The sequence below is a fragment of the Chenopodium album genome, chromosome 14, assembly GCF_948465745.1.
Source record: "Chenopodium album chromosome 14, dcCheAlbu1.1, whole genome shotgun sequence".
Classification (NCBI taxonomy): Eukaryota; Viridiplantae; Streptophyta; class Magnoliopsida; order Caryophyllales; family Amaranthaceae; genus Chenopodium; species Chenopodium album.
The window spans coordinates 48,604,339-48,625,382 of NC_137847.1; the positions used below are offsets into that span (position 1 = coordinate 48,604,339).

Consider the following 21,044-nt stretch of genomic DNA (forward strand, 5'->3'; position numbering starts at 1 on the left):
GGCCTCAAGTAAGGGGCCCACATATCAAGCAACTTCCAAATTCAATGTCAAGTAAATCTTTGTTAGTGCGCCCACTACGTATTAAAAATTGCTGTTAAGCTAATGGAGTTCGCAGTCATAATAGTGACTCCACTAATACCGACGGACCAACCCCTAATGTATTGTAACCAACCCTAGTAATTAATTAGTTAATTAATTTATTAGTGTTGAAAGCAAAGGGTTTGCTATCATAGGAAGTGCCTTTTTCCTCATCATATTCTGTCTAGTGTCAATGGCGGCCTTAAATATTCTTTTCTTTATTCTTCATTAATTAAAAATAGACTGAATTTCACATATACCATGCAATTGCATGACAAAGCTAATATCCAAAGGGATCCAAACTATTGATCGAATATCATTTACAATATTACCATATTATTCATTTTCCAATACAGTCTCTTGCTTAGAATGAATATATTCTTATAAATGATAACGAGCATTTGTAAAATAAAAGGACAATCTATATAAACTTTTTTAAAGAAAACCATTTGATCAATAAAAGAGAGGCTTAGAGTCTGTTCTGATGAACTGAACTAAATAGAGCTGAAATGAATTGTTTATGAGAGATGGAAATTAAAAGTTGAATTGAACTGAAATTAAACTGAAAAGATCAGGCCCTTAATCAGTAGCTATTTTGACACTTTTGTCCGTTTATATTGCTTTAGAAAAATAAAAATAAATATGAAGTATTTATTAAGTAGGATATGTATGAGGCGAAAAGTAATGTACTTTCATCTAATTAGTGATGTCTACCCTTTTAAATTTCTCTAAGATATTAGAAACAGCATAAGACAATCAATAAGAGTCACTTGATCAGTTGCTTCAACGTTAGTTGCCATGACGGCCATATATATAAATCATAATCTACGTAAATTTTATATAGTTAATTACGTATTAGTTGGTTCCATTCATGCTATGCAAGAAGACATTTCGCCTTTCTTAATTCTTAACAAGTTGATTTAAAAAAAAAAAATTGATGTATAATTCTTATTAACAAATAACAATAATATATAAGGTGCACCCTTTTTTTATGGCGATGTTCATATTTATATGCTAAGAGACTATATAATGTGTGCTTGAATGGGATGACGACCTACACTCTTATTGTGGACTCGGAGTGTTACAGGTTGAGACTAAATTGTACTAGTATATAAATTTTTTGAGCCATTTATGAGGTTGAAGGTTCAAAACTTAGTAAGTTGTATATATCTTATATCCAAGATCCGTCAATTGGTATAAATCAATGCGCAATAAATATCTTGTATAGCTTATAAAATTGAATTGATATAAAACTAAAGCAACCAATGTTCATCCCTCATGAATAGCCAGTGTTTACAATGTGATGATAATATATGGTGCCCTAATTGTATTGTACGGTGCACTTCTAAATCCAAAACTGATTTGGTTTGGAACATAAACAATTTCCCTTAAACAAACCACGACAAATAACCAATATTTTAAGTAGAGAATATAATTGTTTCAAAAAGACAAATGAAAGTTGGGGTATGATCACATTAAACCTATTACTTTTTCTTTTAATTACTGGATGTAATATAAAGAAAAGGGGTCGTGGATTTGCTCAAATCTACAAAGTTTTCTTTTTTTTTTATATAAATAAAGATAAAGAAAGAAATCGATCATTGTGCAAGCAAAGTGGTCCAATTATTTTGGGTGTCTCTCTGCGTACATTTTAATTAAGCTACTTCTAATTCGTTGAGAACATGGGGTAGGACCTTTCATGGTGCATATTAATAACTTTAAGGAAACATACTTATATTATTGGTTTTTTTTTTTATCAAATAGTCATGCACGTTATACTTCATCCGTTCTTTAAATATTGTAACGTTTTTATTTTAAAAAAACTTTATATACTACGTATGATTTGGGTATTTTATACCCCGTCAAGTGGCCCAATGAGAGCGCAACACGTGTCATTAAAAGAGGTTTTCAAATGGACTTCCCAGATTATGACTCGTGTCACGCATATATGGCCCCTGGGAATGGCAGCCTTTAAGGCCCAAATCCCAAGGAGAGCCGCAAAACGGCGCTGCCCTAAATCCTAGGATAGGGCACACCTTTCTAGGACCCTATAAATAGAGAGATTCCCCCCATTTATTAGGGCACGTCTTAATCATTACTTCATTGATTGCTCTCGAAAACGGAGAACACATGATTTCGGAATGTGAGAAGATACTTACTTTCCGCACGTTTTACTCCAAATCCGTACTAACTTAATCTTCGGAGGCGGACCTCTGAACATCCGGAGCTCCGTTCATTTGCAGGTACAGGCGGCTTCGTTGGATCCAGTGTTCGAGTTGTAACTCTCCCAAGGGACACAAAAATACCCGAAATAACGTATATTTATTGCAATGTATAATTTTTTTTTTTTTTTTTTTTTTGGTGTTTAGAGAGTCACAAGGGCGGGGGTGAGAATTGATCCCAGTATCTCCTGTAAGTGGGAGGGAAGCTCTAACTACTTGTGCTATTTCTCACTCTCATGCATACTCCTTTTGTGCATACCTTCTTTCTATCTAATTTTAATCATCACATTAGTATCTCTTTTATTTTTCTTTGTATATCTATCTCATTACAAAATATCGTTCATCCCTTACACGTTACAATTACATTAATGTCGTTGAAGATGGGTATAAAATGTAACATTGATGTGATACACTGATACCCAGTTGTTAAGGCTATTATATTCTCCATACATATATAGATCATTTCGTCAAAACTTAATTAATTAGTCACGTATGTAGTTTGTTCTTAATTAATTAATATACTATATATATTATATTACAATACTCAAATGCATGTTTTTCCCTCTAGGTTTGGCTGTCAAATTAATTAAGATGTGATGGTTAGGTCGTTCTAGTTATGGTCATACTCCGTACTGAATTTGGTTTATGTTTGCTAGGTCAATATATGTGTCAACGTTGATCGATAAGATTTAGGTTTGAATCACTTAAAAATACCAGTTTTAATGGCTCAGCTCCCTTTATACAACCAAAAAGTGCACATATTTTTAAATTAATGAAAAAAACAGAACCATTAACTACAGTTGTATGAAGATTTTTATTTGGATATTTGTCGTTTTCATTAGCAAATTAAATTAAAAGTTACTTTGGAAGTTTATATGATGCAACTCATGCAAGTGCCTTTTCAAACAAGATTAATGTCCATAATTTCATATATATGATGTTAATTATATTATGGTGACTCTTCAAGCAATTGCAAAGCTAAAAATAGGCAGATAATCACGAGATTATAAGAGATTATATAAGATGTTATAATACAAACCATGTTTTTCTTAGCATACAGTACAATGATATCAGCCAATAAAGTTTTTAGATTGTATAATGGACGTACTTGTAAAGCTGTAAATTTACTAAATTTTTTTTTTTGGTATAAAAAACTTAAAGCTTTAAATGTAGTACAGTTCTTCCCTGTTAGTAGAGGCTTTACCTCTTCGTAATGGCCTTTTGTTTATTTGTTACCTATTGAGCATATAGTCATATGTATATTTAACATAATTTTATTGAAATAATTTTCTCAAGATTTATACATATTATATGTTCATTTTCTATGCGCGTGGAAGATTAATATGCATATAGAGTTATAGAAGGTAAAAGTTCATTATTTTGTCTTTTCGATCTCTTTACACAACTCTCAGCTCGCCATTGAGCAGTAACATACGGAACACTAATTATTAGGTAATCAACTTATCTTGGTCATTGGTCACCATATCCAAACTTGTCAAAATGATCATTTTTTTCTTAGATAGTAAATTTTATTTTATTAACTTGGTGTTCTCCATAAGCTAGGTTATGATATTGAAGGAAAAATTCGTAACTTCTTATACATCTATGCGGCTTCTCTAAAGAAAAAAAGAAAAAAAAAAACATTAAAAAAACATATTTAAGAATTAAACTTGGTTGTAATGAAACATGTAGACATTCCTCATTGGACGATCAGCATAAAATCCCTTTTTGTGAGTTTGACCTAGTTAGTGTTGAGAATATTCTGTGTCACTTAATGATATGCTTCTTTGCACTTTGTGTTTGTAGTACAATGTTAATCAAAATATATGTATGTGGCACTTTCGGTGACGTGCAATTGCCAAAGAAAATAATTGATGAGATTTAATTTCAATATGACGATGAGATAGTCACTCCAAATTGAGATTAAAGATGTAATTTAAGTTTGGTAGATAATTAAACTTTTATGACATCGAAATTAAAAATCTAATTTAAGTTTGGTAGATAAACTTTTATGACATGAAAGCTATAGTACTAATCACTAAGGGTATGTTCTGATTGATTGAATTAAGCTGAATTGAACTGAACTTGTTGGAGTTGAGTTGAGCTGAACTGAGCTGAACTAAACTGAACTGAATATTTTATAAGAGAAAGAAATTAAGATAAGAACTGAACTGAACTTATTGGAGATGAACTGAAAATAAGCTGAAGAAACAGTGCCTTCTCATACAGTTATATTTTGTATTTTTTTTTCCCCATAGTTATGCTCTCTAATGTTGAATATATAAACAATTCAATTAAATAAATTATGACTCTACCTATTTAATATAAATACTTTATTACTTTGACACATAAATTCTTGTTAGATTTGTCTCAAAATATATACAAGTAGTTTTTATTTTTTTAATTATCAATTATTTGTAATTATCTTATTAAATTTAAATGCAATAATGCTCAAAGTTTTCTATCAATAAGCATAAAAATACGAGTATATAGTCAAGTCATGTATTGTATGTGGATTAAAAGGAATAGAGAATCAGATCGAGTACAGGTACTAGGAAATAAGATTCTCATTTTCCGACAAACAATCTCTAAGAGAGGGCGACAACTATATATAACACTCGAACGCAGGTTGATGTGACGCAACATATGTCATGACACATCTTAATAGGAAAACAACGAGCACAAGGCAATTCGATCAATTACATGTACGTACAATATAATGTTATGTGTCGCATTGTTGTGCATGTTAAATTAGGTCGTGGCTAGGCTACACTACTATTGGATATAAACAATAAGTAATTAAACAACACAACAAAACCTAAAGCAACAACTTTCCACCGGTTATGGCTGTGCAAACTAAGTTATAAAGTTGGCTTAAAGACGTAAACATGGCAAAAAAAAAATTACAATGGATTAATTATTGTTTCAAGCCATGCATGTTCCACCTTTTTTGAAAATTTAAGCACATCACGAATTATACATACATAGGCACATAGCTATGGTATGCTCACTTCAGCTCCTAATTTCCTTCTCTTATAAAATATCCCTTTCATCTCTATTCAGTTCAATTCATTCAATTTAGTTCAATAAATGTGAACAAGCCCCTAATATAGATGAAGCCTAACTGACCTAAAAAATAAAAAAATACGGTCAAAATTACTACAATTCATAGTCGATCGAATGGTGTAATTATTTTCTAAACGAAAAATTGCAAATGGATGGGACAAGGAGAGAGGTCCATATACACGAAGTAGATTGGAGCAAATCAGCAACTTGAAATAATGAAATCCAATAATGCACAAGAATCTCTTATTGTGTTTTTCCTTTGTTAATTGATAAAGAGTACATTTGTCAAAATGGTAGGAACATGAAAGCTAAGATTACCATTGTTTTAACACGACATCACACAATGGAAAAGGCAAAATGGAGGGTCAATAAGTCAATGTCTATAGTGGTAATAATACTATTTATTTCTAATTAAAAACAAAAATTTATATTTAAAATGCATTTTCTTAGAAACCATCACTAGCCCAAAGAACATCAAACAATTAAAAGTAAAAAGAAAGATATGAACTTTATTTCTTTTTCAAGTGGCTACATGATGGCCTATGCACCAAATATGGGATACATGTGCTCAAATATAAACTATGACCCGCAAATGAAAACTCCATAATTTCCTTTTTTTTTTTACAAAAACATCAATAAGGATTAAGGAATTTAGAGGTTTACCTTCCGTTTCCTTTTTTAAGCTAGCTCAAGCAAAATTGTACGGATGAGTAAAGTTATTATATCAAGGAGTATGAGAGTGTAGAATAGTTCAAGTGATTAGAGCTCCCCTTCCGATTTCAGATGTCTTGAGATCGATTCTCATCACTTGCCTTTATAGCTCTATAGTTCAAGTGATTAGAGCTCTCCTTCCGATTTCAGATGTCTTGAGATCGATTCTCATCACTTGCCTTTATAGCTCTTTAAACGCCATATATATATATATATATATATATATATATATATATATATATATATATATATATATATATAAAAGGAGTCTATATTGTTATTATCTCCTTTGATTAAGAATAATTGTAAGATTTGTAATAAATTAGAGGTGATCAAGATGGACTCGACCCGTTGGCGGGATTGACTCGTTGGCCAACCCGACCTAACCCAATTTTGGACGGGATTTGGATGGGATTTCAACCTAGCCCAAAATTTTAATTTTTTCCAGGGCCTTGTGCATAAATTTTGAGGATTTTAGTTAATTTGTTTTGGTCCAGCCTAAAAAGTTTAACAAGCCCGGTCTAATTTTGCGGATTTTGGGCAAGTTTTGGCCCAAATTGAGGCATGACCCGCTCTTGATCACCTCTACAATAATTACACTTTACTAATATTTCAATATTTAATGTTATATTATTATTGTACTCCCTCTGTTTTATAATTAGAAGCTTATTTTCCATTTTTCACATAAATTAAAGAAGTTGATTGGAAGTACAATATACATGTGGGATTAGATAGAGATAGAAAAAAAAAGTCATTGAGAATTATTGAAGAGATGGAGAGATAAAGTGTTGGGAATTCACGTCAAAAGTACAAAAAAGAAAATAAAAAAGGATGACAAATCATCAAAAAGAGGGTATAATTGTCAAAAAGTCTTATTTATAAATAGAGATAGGTTTCTAATTTTGAACACCCAAAAAGGAACATAGACTTCTAATTATGAAACGGAGGGAGTAGTTTTTTTTACGAGAATATTACCGTATAAAATATTGCTAAATAAATTAATATTAATGAATTTATTTGTATGCACAAATTGTAATTGATTGTCAAATTTTTATGTTATTCTGAATTAAAAAGAAAAGTGATGCAAATATATGCCAACTTAGCAAAGTAATATAAATGCCAACTAATAACTTAGCTTTGATGAAAGATAAGTTTATAAACTTGTGACTTCATATATATTCCCAACTAGAGGCGGGGTTATAAATGTTAAATGGTTCGGTACAATTTTGTTAAATTGGGCCCTAAAATCATTTCTTTAAGGAAAAATATTTTACTAAATTATTAATTTTATGATAAAATTTGAACAATAAATTATTAATTAACAAGTTTCTCTTTATTTTGTATAAGTAAATTTCATATATTAAGTCCCTTTTATAATAATTTCACTTAGAAACCCCGTGTGATCGACTACCCTACATATTTTCAGAAGCACCCCTGTTCCCAAATCCCAATTGAGTTGGTGTATTTAATGATTTTGTGTGCACGCCACTAACCATGAGAAAGTAAGGTTCATGGGAATGATCATGTCCCACTATATTTCAAACCAAAATCAATCCTAACACAAAACTCAATTGGTTCACAATAACAGCCGAATAAAAAAAATGAGTGAATAAAACTAAATTAAAATGAATCTTTTTTTTTTCTATTACCCATTCTCACCTTCCTAAATCCAAAACCCTCATCTACAAGTAATCAAGTATAGTATGCCAAATAAATATTCATAATTGAAGCGAGGATGAATTGAATAAAACCACTCCAAAACCCTCATAATTAGGGAAAAATGTATTGAGTGACAAACAATTTAGCTCAACTATAATTTAGTTTCAGTAAAAATAATTTTACTTCAGTAAAAATAAGGTAAAGTGAGCGGAACCTTATATTTATTCTTTATAGTTATTGATTTTTAATGAACTGAAATTATTTTTACTGAACTGAACTTACTTTTATTGAAATGAAATTATTTTTACTGAATATTATTTTTGTAAGGTGAAGTAAACAGGGCCTTACTAGCACCTTTACAAAGTTCGTGTAACTATCGTGCTACTTGCCTTAAAAAGTTCACCAATTTAAATTGCTACACTAAAACATTAAATTAAATTTGCGGCATTTTTTTTAATATATATATATTATATTATGTTTCACCCAATTCACCTTTTTAACTTATCTAAATTTTGAGGATCAGTTATAATTGTTTAGGTTTCAATCTTCTTCCAATTGTTGGTGACATAATTATATACTCGTAATTTTCTAAAGTTTGTGTAATCGAGGACCTGGTCTCTTCAGCTTATTTTCAGTTCAGTTCAGTTCCAATCAGATCAATTTAGTTCCTAATTTCCTTCTCTTATAAAATATTCAATTCAGTTCAGTTCAAATCTACTCCAATCAGTTCAGTAAATCAGAATAGGCCCGAGTGTAATTTTTTTTTTCTTCCGAATAATAGCAATAGATACTCCCTCCGTGTGTTTAATAAGTGTTACACTTACCAAATTCGGCCGTGTTTTAATAAGTGTTACACTTTCCTTTTTGCCAAAAAACTGCATTTAAATATAATACCTCTCTCTTCTCGTGGTCCCCACCTAAACCCACTACTACTTTTTTATTACTAGTATATCTTTCCTCTCATATTTATTACTTTTTAATAAACTATTAACCCACTTGATAATTTTTTAATACTCCAACTACTTCACTTACCTCATATTTTATTTAAATCAATTAAATTGCCTAAAACTATCTGCCGGTCAAATTGTAACCCTTATTAAAAGGGAGTAAATAAGATAATGATTGGCGACGATTGACCCTTTATGACAGGGAGATCCAGTTGGTACGAGTATATACTTTGTGAGTTTCCCACTCCTCGTACTATTTATCATCCATTTCTAAATACTTGGGAGTTCATACTACACTGTATTACCAAGCAATACAGAGGAGAGAAAATTCTGCAAATTGTGAGATGTTGAATTATGAAAACATGATGGGTGATTTTTGGGGAGGAGCCGCTGATGGTCCTCTCTAAACTACCCTGCTTCTCTTGCTTTCTTTCTTCCTCTTTTTTGCCCAGAAGATTATTTTTAAGGAAAAAGGAAAAAGTGGAAGATTGTGAGGGAAATTTATGAGCACACAGACAAATCATCATCTGGATTTCAATCATTTATTCAGCTTTTTCTGTTAAGAAATTTCTGGGATTTTTTTAGCATCAATTTGTCACTTTTTTTGGGGGTTTTTTCATGAAAGTTAAAACAGGTAACTTTCTGTATTTCTTGAAGAAAGCTCAATTCTTTATTTTTAATTTTCCTTCTGTTGTTTGGATTTATTGATATTATGATGTGGGTATGTTTGTTTGGATTCATTGTTCTGATTTTTTCACTTTTTCTTCAGTTTATATAGTTTGAATTTCTGAGGTTTTTATGAAAGTTTCTTGTTTTGATGCCAAATAGCCAAAGATTAAGGTTTTGTAATTTTTGGTGTGTATATGGCAGCCACAAGAAGTGATGTAGACAGAATTTGATCCCGAGCCTTGGCTTTTGGGTTCCTACTTTAACCAACTAAGCTAGTCCAAATTAAGGGTTGATCCAAATGGTCCTTGAATATGTGCTTCAGATAGTGGGATATTAGCAGGCTTTTAGGAAATTTGTATAATTGAGGCCTAACTTTTATTGCAAAATAAAATTCTAGAAATCAAGCTACTTTAATTCTAGTAACTTTTAGTTCTGAATCTGCTTTTAACTTGTTTTCAATCACTTCAAAGCCTAAAAATGCATAATTCTTACCTGTTTTTACACTTGTTGTCAATTATAATTGTGAATCTGCCTTTAGACAACAAATTGATTATGATGAACACTTTTTTGTATGTTTGGTCGAGTTTATCAATTTAAATTTCAAGCTGCATATTTCTTGTTAATATTGGTATTGGAATTTGAAAATTGATGTGTAAATTGCATTTGAATCTTTGTTTAATTTTCTATAGAACAATGATAGATAAATATGTATGTGCAAATAAGCAACTTTTGTTTACATTTCTAAACATGTAAGAGACTGATGTGATTATATGCTACTTTTGTCTTTTTGAGTTTATCTCTAGCTAGCAGCTAAATTTGATAGATTCTAAAGATAAACACTAAGAATTATATTTTGACAGGTAGAACGGAATTTCTGAACTGGTTGTTGTGGCTGTTTTGTTAAGGGCTAAAGTGTTAAATGCTCAACTGCTCAAGTGTCAGCATATTATTCTGCAGGGAAAAGTCGCAGTTGTTATTCAGGTGTCTTATCAGTCGAGGCAAGTGGCAGTGAGCGGATCTTCTCTAACAGTGCAGTATCTGCGGATGTATTGACTCCCTTTGGGGGCAAATCTCCTTTGGCAATATAGTTCTGGTTGAAAACTAGAACATCAGTATCTATTCATCAGCTACATAGCTAGCTATCCCGGATAAATCTCCTTTGGCAATATAATCTGTGCTTTGAAAAGCATAGATTTAAACAAAAATATACAAAATAAACTTAGCTCATTAGGGCAAATCTCCTTTGGCAAAAATTCAGTTAAGTAACTCTTTGCAGTGTAATATCTCTAAGAGAGGTCTTCATCTGCTGGCTTGTGGTTACTACTCCTATCTGTTTTCCTATATCCTATCCCAGCAATAGGGCATATTTCTTTTGACATTTTCATTCCCTTTCCTTCTTATTAGTTAGAAAATATAGTGTTGGAAATATCGTAGTCGTAGTTTCTCTTAGTTGTTGAGTAGACTTATCCTTCCTCCCAAAAAAAAAAAAAAATCTATAAAAAAAAATTGTCCATTCCTTAGGAAAATCTCCTTTGGAAATATTCAGTCCATTTTATTGGGCAAATCTCCTTTGGCAACATTAAGTCCAATTTGTTGGGCAAATCTCCTTTGGCAACTTTAGTCCCATTTTTTGGGTAAATCTCCTTTGGCTGTAGGAGTCAAAAACCGACTCTTATTATCCTTGGGGGCAAATCTCCTTTGGCAAACTATCTCCTGTTGAGATACCTATCTCTTGCTCTCCACTAAGGAAGCACAATTATCCGGTCACTTTAAGAAATAAATTCTCTTCGCAGCACCAATTTACTGAATATTTGCTCAAGCAGATCAATTCCTACTGAATCTAAAGGTATGTATCTCACGTGTATCTTCTACGGTTTATTAAGCCTATGTGAAAATTGGAAACTTCGTTTGAGATTGTAGTGATTGCAGTAATATTCACCTTTTGACCTAAATTTATATGCCATCATTTTTTTTTTTTGAATGGTTGGAGTGAAAAACCTGTCATCTAATGTTTCCAGCTCATATATTAATGTGTTATGATTTTATATGGTGCTCATACAGCAACAAGGATCATGGCAATGGAACTGTTTGGTGATTCTGATGTTGAGAGTTTCAGTGAGACCAGCAGTGATGATCAAGATGATATATTTTCCATCTACAGCGGACACGCTCAGAGTATCTTGTCCAATCTTGAAGACAGCATTGAGAAAATAGATGATTTCCTCTCTTTTGAGAGAGGGTTCACTCATGGGGATATTGTACGCTCCACAGGAAATCCATCTGGACAAATGGGTAAAATAGTGAATATCAAAATGTTTGTTGATTTGGAAAATGTTTTTGGTGAAATCATAAAAGATGTCAATTCCGAAAAACTGTCAAGGATGCGGTCCATTTTGGTTGGAGATTATGTAATTCATGGTCCATGGCTTGGAAGAGTGGAGAAAGTGGTTGACAATGTTGGTGTTGTATTTGATGATGGAACTAAGTGTAAAATCATGGCAACTGACCAAGCACAGTTGTTGCCACTTTCTCCCAATTTACTCGATGATTCACTCTATCCCTTTCATCCTGGACAAAGAGTGTGTTTTAGTCACCCTACTGGCTCAAAATCTACTGGATGGTTATGTGGGAGGTCAAAAAAGAATCAACACGAGGGGACTGTTTATTCTGTTGAAGTTGGACTTGCTTACATTGACTGGATATCCTCTGCTATGGTTGGTGTTTGCATGACCTTACCTCCTCCAACCCGTTTGCAAGATCCCAAAAACTTGACCATGTTATCATACATCTCATATGCTAACTGGCAACTTGGTGACTGGTGTGTCTTTCCATTAGAAACTGGATTGCAGAAAAGTGACTCGTATTCGCATTTTGATGAGATTTTTTCAATTGTTAAGAAAAAAATCAAAGTAGATGTCATGTGGCAAGATGGTAATTGCTCATTGGGGTTAGATTCACACACTCTCTTCCCCGTATGTGTTCTAAATGCTCATGATTTTTTTCCTGAACAATTTGTTTTGGAGAAGACTAGTTCTGATGAGTTAGTTGCGCCAGTAAGTCAAAGATGGGGGGTTGTTAAATGTGTGGATGCAAATGAGAGGACTGTTAAGGTAAAATGGGAAACCACTGGCAGTGTTCCTAAAGATGTCGATGAATGGAAAATGGAAGAGACTGTGAGCGCTTATGAATTGGTTGAGCACCCTGATTTCTCCTTTAACCTTGGTGACATTGTGTTCATGTCAGATAAGAACCATTATGCTGATCATTTGAACAAGATGAGCAGGGAAAACTGGACTACATTGGGAAATGACAACCGTAATGTTGAATTGAGTGATGAATCCGAGAGGAATTATTTCCTATCCTTTATCGGCTGTGTTGTTGGCTTCGACAATGGATATATTAAGGTTGAATGGGCAAGTGAAGTCACAGCAAAGGTATGCATTTCTTTGATCTGCTTGTTTGAATTAATCGATTTCTACTTGTAATCGTATTGACTGATGGGTTTATAGCTGGTTACTTTGAACTCTAAAAATTTGAGATTTGGAAGTCTGCTGCATGCATTGAGTTTTGAGTTAAAAATTATTGAAATTATGACAATGGTGTTTATAATTAACATGTAGTATATATGCTAGATTTCAAGCCTCTGAGGGGATTCTAAGCTAACTAAATAGGAGAACCCTTTCATGCTTTCTCTAACAGATGATTGAAATGTGCAATCTTTTTTGTAAAATTCTCCCGTTATAGGTGTCTGCATTATATGACTTTGTAACTGAAACTGCTCCAGTGGGTTTGATATATAGGGTGATACTACTCTGTGATTTAAGAAGATAATGTTGCAGATGCCCTTAAAATCTCCATTTTAAAAAAGGGAATGTTCTTCGCCATCAATTTAATGTACATGGCACCTTGCTGTTTTGTTTTTAGGTTGCTCCTTATAAGATACTTCGCATGGAAAAGGATGATGGATCAGTTGCAACTCATAATTCCCCAGAAGGAAATGGTGCTGAATTCAGTGATGAGATGGCTGACTATGAGAAACAATCTGTGAACAATCAGGTGAATACTTCTCTTATCTCCCTAAACCCTACAATTGCTTAGATGTACTTTCGTGTCTTCGTTGTGCTCTGGTTATATTCGTACATCAACATGGCTTCAACACAATAACTCTGAACAGGCTATAACATAGGTGGGTAGGGTAGGTCGTATATGCGCAATCTTATCCCTATGATGCCAGAAAAGCTAATAAGGTCAACCCCATAATTAGAAACTAAAGAGCATAAACCCCATGATTGGACAGCTCTTCCACTCTATGATTTTAATTGCTGCTAACCTCTCAAGATAGCCTTACTTTTTGTTGGGAATGAATCAATGAAGCTCCCCTCTTTCATACTTAGGTCCTGTTCACTTAACCTTATAAAAATACTATTTATTAAAATTAATTTTAGTTTAATTAAAATAAGTTCAATTCAGTAAAAATAATTTTAGTTGAGTAAAAATCGGTAACTTTGAAGAAGAAATATAATAGAGAATCAGTAAATATAATTTCAGTTAAGAACAAATAATTTCAATTTAGTAAAACTAATTTTAGTTTAGTAAAAATAATTTAACTTCTACATAATTAATTTCAGTTCAATAAAAATAATTTTGTTTAGCAAAAATAAGGTGAAGTGAACACAGCCTTACTCTGAACTATTTGTAAGATATATGAAGGCCATTCATTGTAGTGCATATCCATTTCACGTTTTTTTTAATCTTAAATGATGAGTTATTGAGTTGATTTTGGTCTTTATCAGCTAATATTCTGTTACCCATTTTGTTGTACTTGTACCTGAAAAAACGAAAGTTTATAATCTGCACTAAAGCTATGTTTAATGATTTGAAGCCTGTCCATTTTCAGGATTCATCAGAAAATTCTGGTATTGATGCTGTAATTTGTCAAACCGACCATAGGAGTTCCCGCTTCTTCAGCCTTTCTCAAGCTGCAATGGGGCTCTTTACTAGTATTGCTGAAAATTTCTTCAGATCACATGGTTCAACATCCCTACCACAACACCTGTCATGTTCCCATGCAATTGGTGAAAGTAATATTGGAATTTTTGACGAGGAAGACATCATCGAGTCTTGTGACATGGGCCCAGATAACCACACCATGGAATTCAGTGACTTTGATACTTATGGGAGCATAGATCTGAAACAGAAAGTTGAAAATAATTCAGAGAATATGGAACTACTGTCTGTAGCTAAATCTAAAAATGTAAGACAGTTTAAACAGTTCGACATTGTAGGTGATTGCTCTGACCATCACTTTGCTGATGCAGATGGCAAGGGAGCAGCATCTCAGGCAAGTATATATAGCTTTTTCTAAGAGCTTAAGTAGTTTGATGTATCACCTTGAAAGGAAGGGTTGATTTGCGTAACTAAGTGATCATGTCTTTCAATTGCTTTCTGCAGAAGAAAAAAGGTTGGCTGAAGAAGGTTCAGCAGGAATGGAGCATTCTAGAGAAAGACCTTCCAGGTAAAACCAGTTTTTTTATTTTTTTTTAAAAATTATTGCTTCTTTTGTATTGCATAATGTTTGTACAATCTTCTTTTCCTGCTCTTGTACTGATAAGAATACTTTTACCAAAGCAGAAACAATCTATGTTCGGATTTATGAGGAAAGAATGGATTTGATACGTGCAGCCATTGTTGGTGCTCCTGGAACTCCCTACCATGATGGCCTTTTCTTCTTTGATATAATGCTTCCTGCTGATTATCCTTTAGTACCTCCTGTAAGTGTTTTCACTCTAGTAATCCTTATTTTAAAAAACGCAAAGAATGCCGTATCCAGTAGTTTGCTCACAAATTTAAGTGACGCATAAAGTTCTGGGTGGTGGGTGTGACCGTGGCAGCGTGCACGCCTGCAATCAAACATAATTAGTATATTTATCATTAAGGCCTTGTTCTACTCATTTTTGTAAAGAAAATACTATTTTTCACCTCAATAAGTTATGAATAGGTCCCTTCTACAACCAATAGTAAGGAATAGGATCAATAAGCTCAGAAGTATTAGTGAAAATACTATGGTCTAATTCTCACAAAATCAGATTTGTGTTGGAAAGCAAAGGGTAAATTAGAAAATTTTGATTGCTTATGTAATGAACAATAATGAACAATTTCATAAATATCGTAAGGAGAATCTGATACAGTTTTACATTGTGTAATGACACAGATGGTGCGTTACCACTCTGGTGGCTTGCGTCTCAATCCAAACCTTTACGAATCAGGAAAGGTGTGTCTCAGCCTCCTCAACACATGGACTGGCACAGGATCTGAAGTGTGGAATCCAGGAAGCTCGACTATTCTTCAAGTTCTTCTCTCTCTTCAGGCCCTTGTGCTTAATGCAAAGCCTTATTTTAACGAGGCAGGGTATGATGAACAGATAGGAAGATTAGAGGGAGAGAAGAACTCTGTGGGCTACAATGAAAATGCTTATCTGGGCACATGCAAATCTATGTTATACCAATTACGAAGGCCACCCAAGGTATGATGATCACTACTCAATGAAAGTACGAGTCCATCTCAAAATTGACATGAATACTCATGGAATTGGCTTGCAACAATAAATTTATTCTTGTTTTATTAAATTTTGTTAGAATATTTTATAATGTTTATTACGAAGTTAAACTTATCAAGTGTTTAACTCTGATCATGATTAAATACTGCAATTGGCAGCATTTTGAGGAGCTGGTCGAGGAGCATTTTGAAAGACGTTCTCAGCATATTCTATCAGCTTGCAAATCTTATATGAAGGGTGCACCTATTGGTTTCTGTACCAAAGTTGAAAATGAAAAGGGAAACTCAATGGGCTTCAAGATTATGCTAGCTAAGCTCTTTCCCAAGCTTGTGCAAGCGTTTTCTGACAAAGGAATCGATTGCAACCAGTTTATCGAGCCAGAGAAATAAAGAGCCAGTGACAATAGATCACTGTGTTAGCACTGGTACTATCTCACGGTGTTAAAGTCATCATGTGTACAATGTGTAATATAGAAATGCATTTTTTTTCGGTCGCGTTCCACATGATTTGATTGGAAGTTGGTGTAAAATAGGTGAATGAAATGAAAAGATTGTATATTTGTGAAGAAGCTTACTTCTGTCTGTGTACTTGCCAAATGTATGATATGTTGCGAAGCATCAATAATGTTTTTGTTTGATCTAATTGTAATATAAGAATTGAAGTGTGAAATGTAAGAATATTGGTCTATGCTTTACATTACTTGTGTCCCTTATTATCCTTCATTTTATTAAGCACTTTTCTCAAGAACTTTTGGTGGCCTAAGATGAAGAACTACTAAGCCACTGATTTGTCAAAAATGTTGACATTTCGACTCATAAGAGACCTCAGCCATTAATGTAATTTTGGGATGATTTGTATAATTATGTTTTGATTGAGTTTTTGAGAATGCATTGGGATTAGATAACTCTTGACTAAATTAACTCAAAATTGATTACACAAATTAGACTTTAACTTTCCTTAATCTATAAATCTATATTCCCTCTCATAATAATCGCAACACTTTGACTTTTGCACAATTCATATGCTTACTTTTACTAAACTTGTTATCAAAATATAAAAATACATACATTGCCATGTAAAATATTTTTGGATTAGTATTTATGTACATTTTCATTAAATCAAGTTTTTATACTTATTAATGATATATATTACAATAATTAATGATCAAAGTTGTAAATTGGCATATGTATCAATCAAAATGTTGCGGTTATTATGAAACAGAAGGCGCAGGGAGTACTAGAGGTGATCAAAGGACATGTCGATGTAAAAATTTAGCCCACTTGGCCGGGCTAGGCTAAGATTAAATCGAAAATGCATGCCCAAAACCCACAAATTTGGATCGGGTCTCGCGAATTTTTGAGTCAGGCTAAAACATTAACTTAAAGCTTAAAAATGTAAATCCAAGACCCATGGGCAAATTCTTACAAAAATTAGGACAGATTGGGATTAAGGGTCTGTTCTCTTCAGCTTAATTTCTGTTCAGTTCAGATCAGTTCATTTCCTAATTTCCTTCTCTCATAAATAATTCATTTCATTTCAACTCCAATCAGTTCAGTTCAATAAATCAGAACATGCCCTGAATTAGGACGGAATAGAACTCAAGAAAACCCCTAAATAATGAAACATAAATACGGAATTACGGAGTATTTTACAGTGTTTGCCGGGTCAAAGACGGTATGATAAAATACTTGTACAAAGTGAGTATAAGCCAAACCAAAACCCTTAAATCAGAGGAGAGAGAGAGTCTTGTTTTTACTCGCTCAAACAGCAAAAAATGGACACTCCTCCATTCTTCTTCTTCTTCTCCACTACAAAGCTTTCTCTCTCTTCAATCTCTCTCCTCTTTCTCTCTTTAACAACCATTTTCTTCACTCAATCCTTCTCTTACCAAATCTCTTCTTCTTCTTCTTCCTTCCGCACCAATTCTATCCCTTACTCCGACCACTGCGGTCAACTCGTCCCTGAGTCAACGCCAACTCACCCTTTCTTCACCGCCCAAGTTCCCGCCTTCTACAGTGCTTACGTCATCAATGGCGATCAATTCCTCGGACCCAATTCCCAGATCACCGCAAATCTCATCCCACAAACCGTTTTCAACACCTCCTCATCTGAGGTTTTCAAAATTCAATCGTCATTGCTTGTTAGAGTCAATTGGGCTCGATTGAGGAACTCGAGGAATTTGATCAGTGTTCATGGCGGTCCTCGGCTTCGAGTTAATTCGAGGAATGTGAGGTTTCAGCTTTCTGGGTTTTGGGATTCGGCTTCTGGGCAGCTTTGTATGGTGGGATCAGCTTCCAGGCGTGTGATTAATGGTAATAATCGTCATTTTGATGCTGTTTTTAAGTCTGCTTATCCTAATTCTGCTGTTATTAATACTAGTTTGATTACTGGGACTTTGGAGTGTTTGGATTCTGAAGGTAGTGATGGTTATTTTAAGCCCATTTCGATTATGAGTTTTTCTAAGATGAACTATGCTTATACATTGATTAAGGATGATGTTGATAGTGTTAGTAATGTTGATAATGGTAATGATGATAAGTCTTTGGTTAATGGGGGGAGGAAATTTGGGAATTGTTATCAATTTGCAAGCTTAGAGGAGAATTTTGAGTTGGAGTATAAGAGTGATTGTGATGGTAGGAATTGTAGTAGGATTGATGGGATTCTTGGGTTTTTGCCTAAGTTTATGTCATTGAATGAAATTGATTGTTCTGGGCCAAAGATGGTTCGGGTTTCCTTTGGTTTTTCGAATGTTAGTGATGTTCGGAATGGTTATAGACAGCCATTGGATCCTAATAGGACATTGGTTGCTGAGGGATTGTGGAATGTAGGTAAGGGTCAGCTTTTCTTTGCTGCTTGCCGGATTTTTAATTTCACGAATGAGCCTTTGAATGCTACGATTGGTGATTGCTCGGTTAGGGTGAATTTTACATTTGCGGATACTTTGTCGATTAGAGATACTGGTGTAATTACCGGGCATATTTGGAGCATCAAGAGTGCGGATGAACCAGGTTACTTTGATAGAATTGAGATTCGTGCTTCTGGAACTAGGAGAGCTGCACTTCCAGACATGAAATATAAGTATACTGAAATTGATAGAGCCCAGAAATTTTGTGCAGAAAAGAAAGGCAGTAAGCAAAAAGGAAAGAGTTTCCCTGATCCCTATTCGCAAGATATGAGATTTGACATGGAAGTCAAAAATACCAAGGGTAAACGAGCCTGGGGCAAGGCCTATCCTGTGTTTGTTGGTGATCGTTTCGTGCAGAATATTTATCCATATTTCCATTCGCGCCTAATACCGAGTCCAAAGTCTGCTGTGAATAATAGCTACCATGGCTTTCTAAATATTGCCTATCGGATAACTTTTACTCCTAAAGATGAGTTTAAGGTGGGGGGTAGATCATTCACTATTAACGATACAATAAGAATATCTGCTGAAGGGATATATGATACTGATGCTGGACGCCTTTGTATGGTAGGCTGTTGGAATCTTAAAAATGATGGCAGTGCTCCACTAAATGCAAGTAAACTCGACTGTGATACTTTTATCAACATTCAGTTTCCTCCTCGTGATTCAAATGTTAAAGACGTGGTCAAGGGAACTATTGAAAGCAAACGTGAAAATCTAGATCCTCTCTACTTTGACCATCTGGATCTTTCAGCTACTTCACTGACAAAGTTCCAAGTAAAAAGTGCCTTTTGGAGGATGGATTTCGAGATTGCTATGGTTTTGATTTCTAACACTTTAGCATGCGTCTTTGTTGGGTTGCAGCTATTCCATGTTAAAAGGAATCCGAATGCCCTTCCACATACTTCACTTGTAATGCTCGTGGTGATAACCTTGGGACATATGATTCCCTTGCTTTTGAATATGGAAGCATTTTTCTTGTCCAGTACCAGCAAGAGAACTGTGCTTGTTGGAAGTGGCGGATGGCTTGAGGTGAATGAAGTTTTAGTCAGGGTTATAACCATGGTTGCATTTCTTCTAGAGTTCCGTCTTCTACAGTTAACATGGTCTGCTAGAGCTGGTGAGGAAGACAACCAGAAAACCTTGTGGGAAAGCGAAAAGAAGGTTATATACTACACTTTGCCTTTATATGCGGTAGGGGCTCTGATTGCTTGGCTTATACTACTATTGAGGGGTTCACATACTGTACCGTATCAGCATATCAATATAAACTCAAACCCTTCCCTTCCATTCTGGCGTGATGTAAAGTCATATGCTGGTTTCATTCTAGATGCCTTTCTTCTCCCTCAGATTATCTTCAATGTATTCTCTGATTCAAAGGAGAGAGCTCTTGCTGTTCCATATTATCTTGGCACCACAGTTGTTCGACTGCTGCCACATGCTTATGATCTGTTCAGGGCTCATAGTTCATCATGGAGCTTTGACCCATGGTACATTTATGCAGACCCAGGAATGAATTTTTATTCCACTACATGGGATATCCTAATTTCATGTCTTGGCCTGCTGTTTGTGGTCCTTATCTTCTTGCAGCAGTGGCTTGGTGGAAGGTGGATTATTCCTAAGAGATTTAGCAAGACCGTTCAATATGAAAAAGTGTCTGTGGGGCTGTAGGAGGGAATAGGTGATTCAAAGCAATGTCCATAAAAGCTTATCGTGCACCATTGATTTTTATTCTCGGCCCCTGTTGTTGGGGGAACATATGTCCACTCTGGTTATGGTAGATGCAATTGAATTTGGTACAGTCCTGAAGCTCCTGTATACCAAGGCAAAGTCTGGTATGAAACTGCTTTACTGTAATATAATGTGAGATGGGAGTAATGAATCCATATTTTGGATAGCTTTCTTACTTTTTGGAGGTTTTTAAGAATTCACAATTTTTACGAGGCAAAGGCAGTCTTGTTGAAAACTTACTTTGTTATACCAAGAATTCTTGTTGTCCACTTGAATTATGAGTATTTAGATCAACAGTATATGTTACAAGTATGAAATATCAAGCTGCTTATTTATGTAGCATTTCATCTTGTCAGATGTGCTTATTTTCCCGTTTTATTTAGTTACTACTCCTTCCACTTTTCTTTGATGTGCTTGATTGGAAGCTTGCGCTTGTTCATAATTTGAAAGAATCTTATAAATTGATTCAATCTTATAAGAAAAAAACGGTCGCAAGAAAC

At 34.1% G+C, this 21,044-nt stretch overlaps 2 protein-coding genes across 3 annotated transcripts; both read left to right on the plus strand.

Annotated features, from left to right (window-relative positions):
* Positions 1-8,930: 8,930 nt before the first annotated feature.
* Positions 8,931-16,602, plus strand: LOC145577398 (putative ubiquitin-conjugating enzyme E2 24). Of its 2 annotated transcripts, none has more exons than XM_081634816.1 (9): positions 8,931-9,317; positions 10,213-11,198; positions 11,414-12,786; positions 13,277-13,408; positions 14,250-14,693; positions 14,804-14,867; positions 14,984-15,123; positions 15,564-15,875; positions 16,067-16,602. In XM_081634816.1, exons 3-9 carry the CDS (start codon positions 11,425-11,427, stop codon positions 16,295-16,297), a joined length of 2,685 nt encoding a protein of 894 aa, XP_081490942.1. In that variant the 5' UTR covers positions 8,931-9,317; positions 10,213-11,198; positions 11,414-11,424; the 3' UTR covers positions 16,298-16,602. The 2 variants fall into 2 exon arrangements, with proteins under 2 accessions (XP_081490942.1, XP_081490943.1); XM_081634817.1 differs by having other exon boundaries at positions 10,310-11,198.
* A 923-nt stretch (positions 16,603-17,525) lies between these two features.
* Positions 17,526-20,484, plus strand: LOC145578224 (uncharacterized). The gene is made up of 2 exons (XM_081635583.1): positions 17,526-17,582; positions 17,971-20,484. The coding sequence occupies exons 1-2, from the start codon at positions 17,526-17,528 to the stop codon at positions 20,482-20,484; spliced, it is 2,571 nt and encodes an 856-aa protein (XP_081491709.1).
* The last annotated feature ends 560 nt before the right edge of the window (positions 20,485-21,044 follow it).

What these genes read in the sequence shown, in the direction of transcription:
- LOC145577398 (XM_081634816.1), top strand. Translation starts at nt 11,425, where the DNA reads ATGGCAATGGAACTGTTTGGTGATTCTGATGTTGAGAGTTTCAGTGAG. An exon ending in GCAAGGGAGCAGCATCTCAG is followed by an intron (nt 14,694 to 14,803) that starts GCAAGTATATAT and finishes TGCTTTCTGCAG; the next exon opens with AAGAAAAAAGGTTGGCTGAA. An exon ending in TCTAGAGAAAGACCTTCCAG is followed by an intron (nt 14,868 to 14,983) that starts GTAAAACCAGTT and finishes TTACCAAAGCAG; the next exon opens with AAACAATCTATGTTCGGATT.
- LOC145578224 (XM_081635583.1), top strand. Translation starts at nt 17,526, where the DNA reads ATGAAACATAAATACGGAATTACGGAGTATTTTACAGTGTTTGCCGGG. An exon ending in TGTTTGCCGGGTCAAAGACG is followed by an intron (nt 17,583 to 17,970) that starts GTATGATAAAAT and finishes CCCAATTCCCAG; the next exon opens with ATCACCGCAAATCTCATCCC.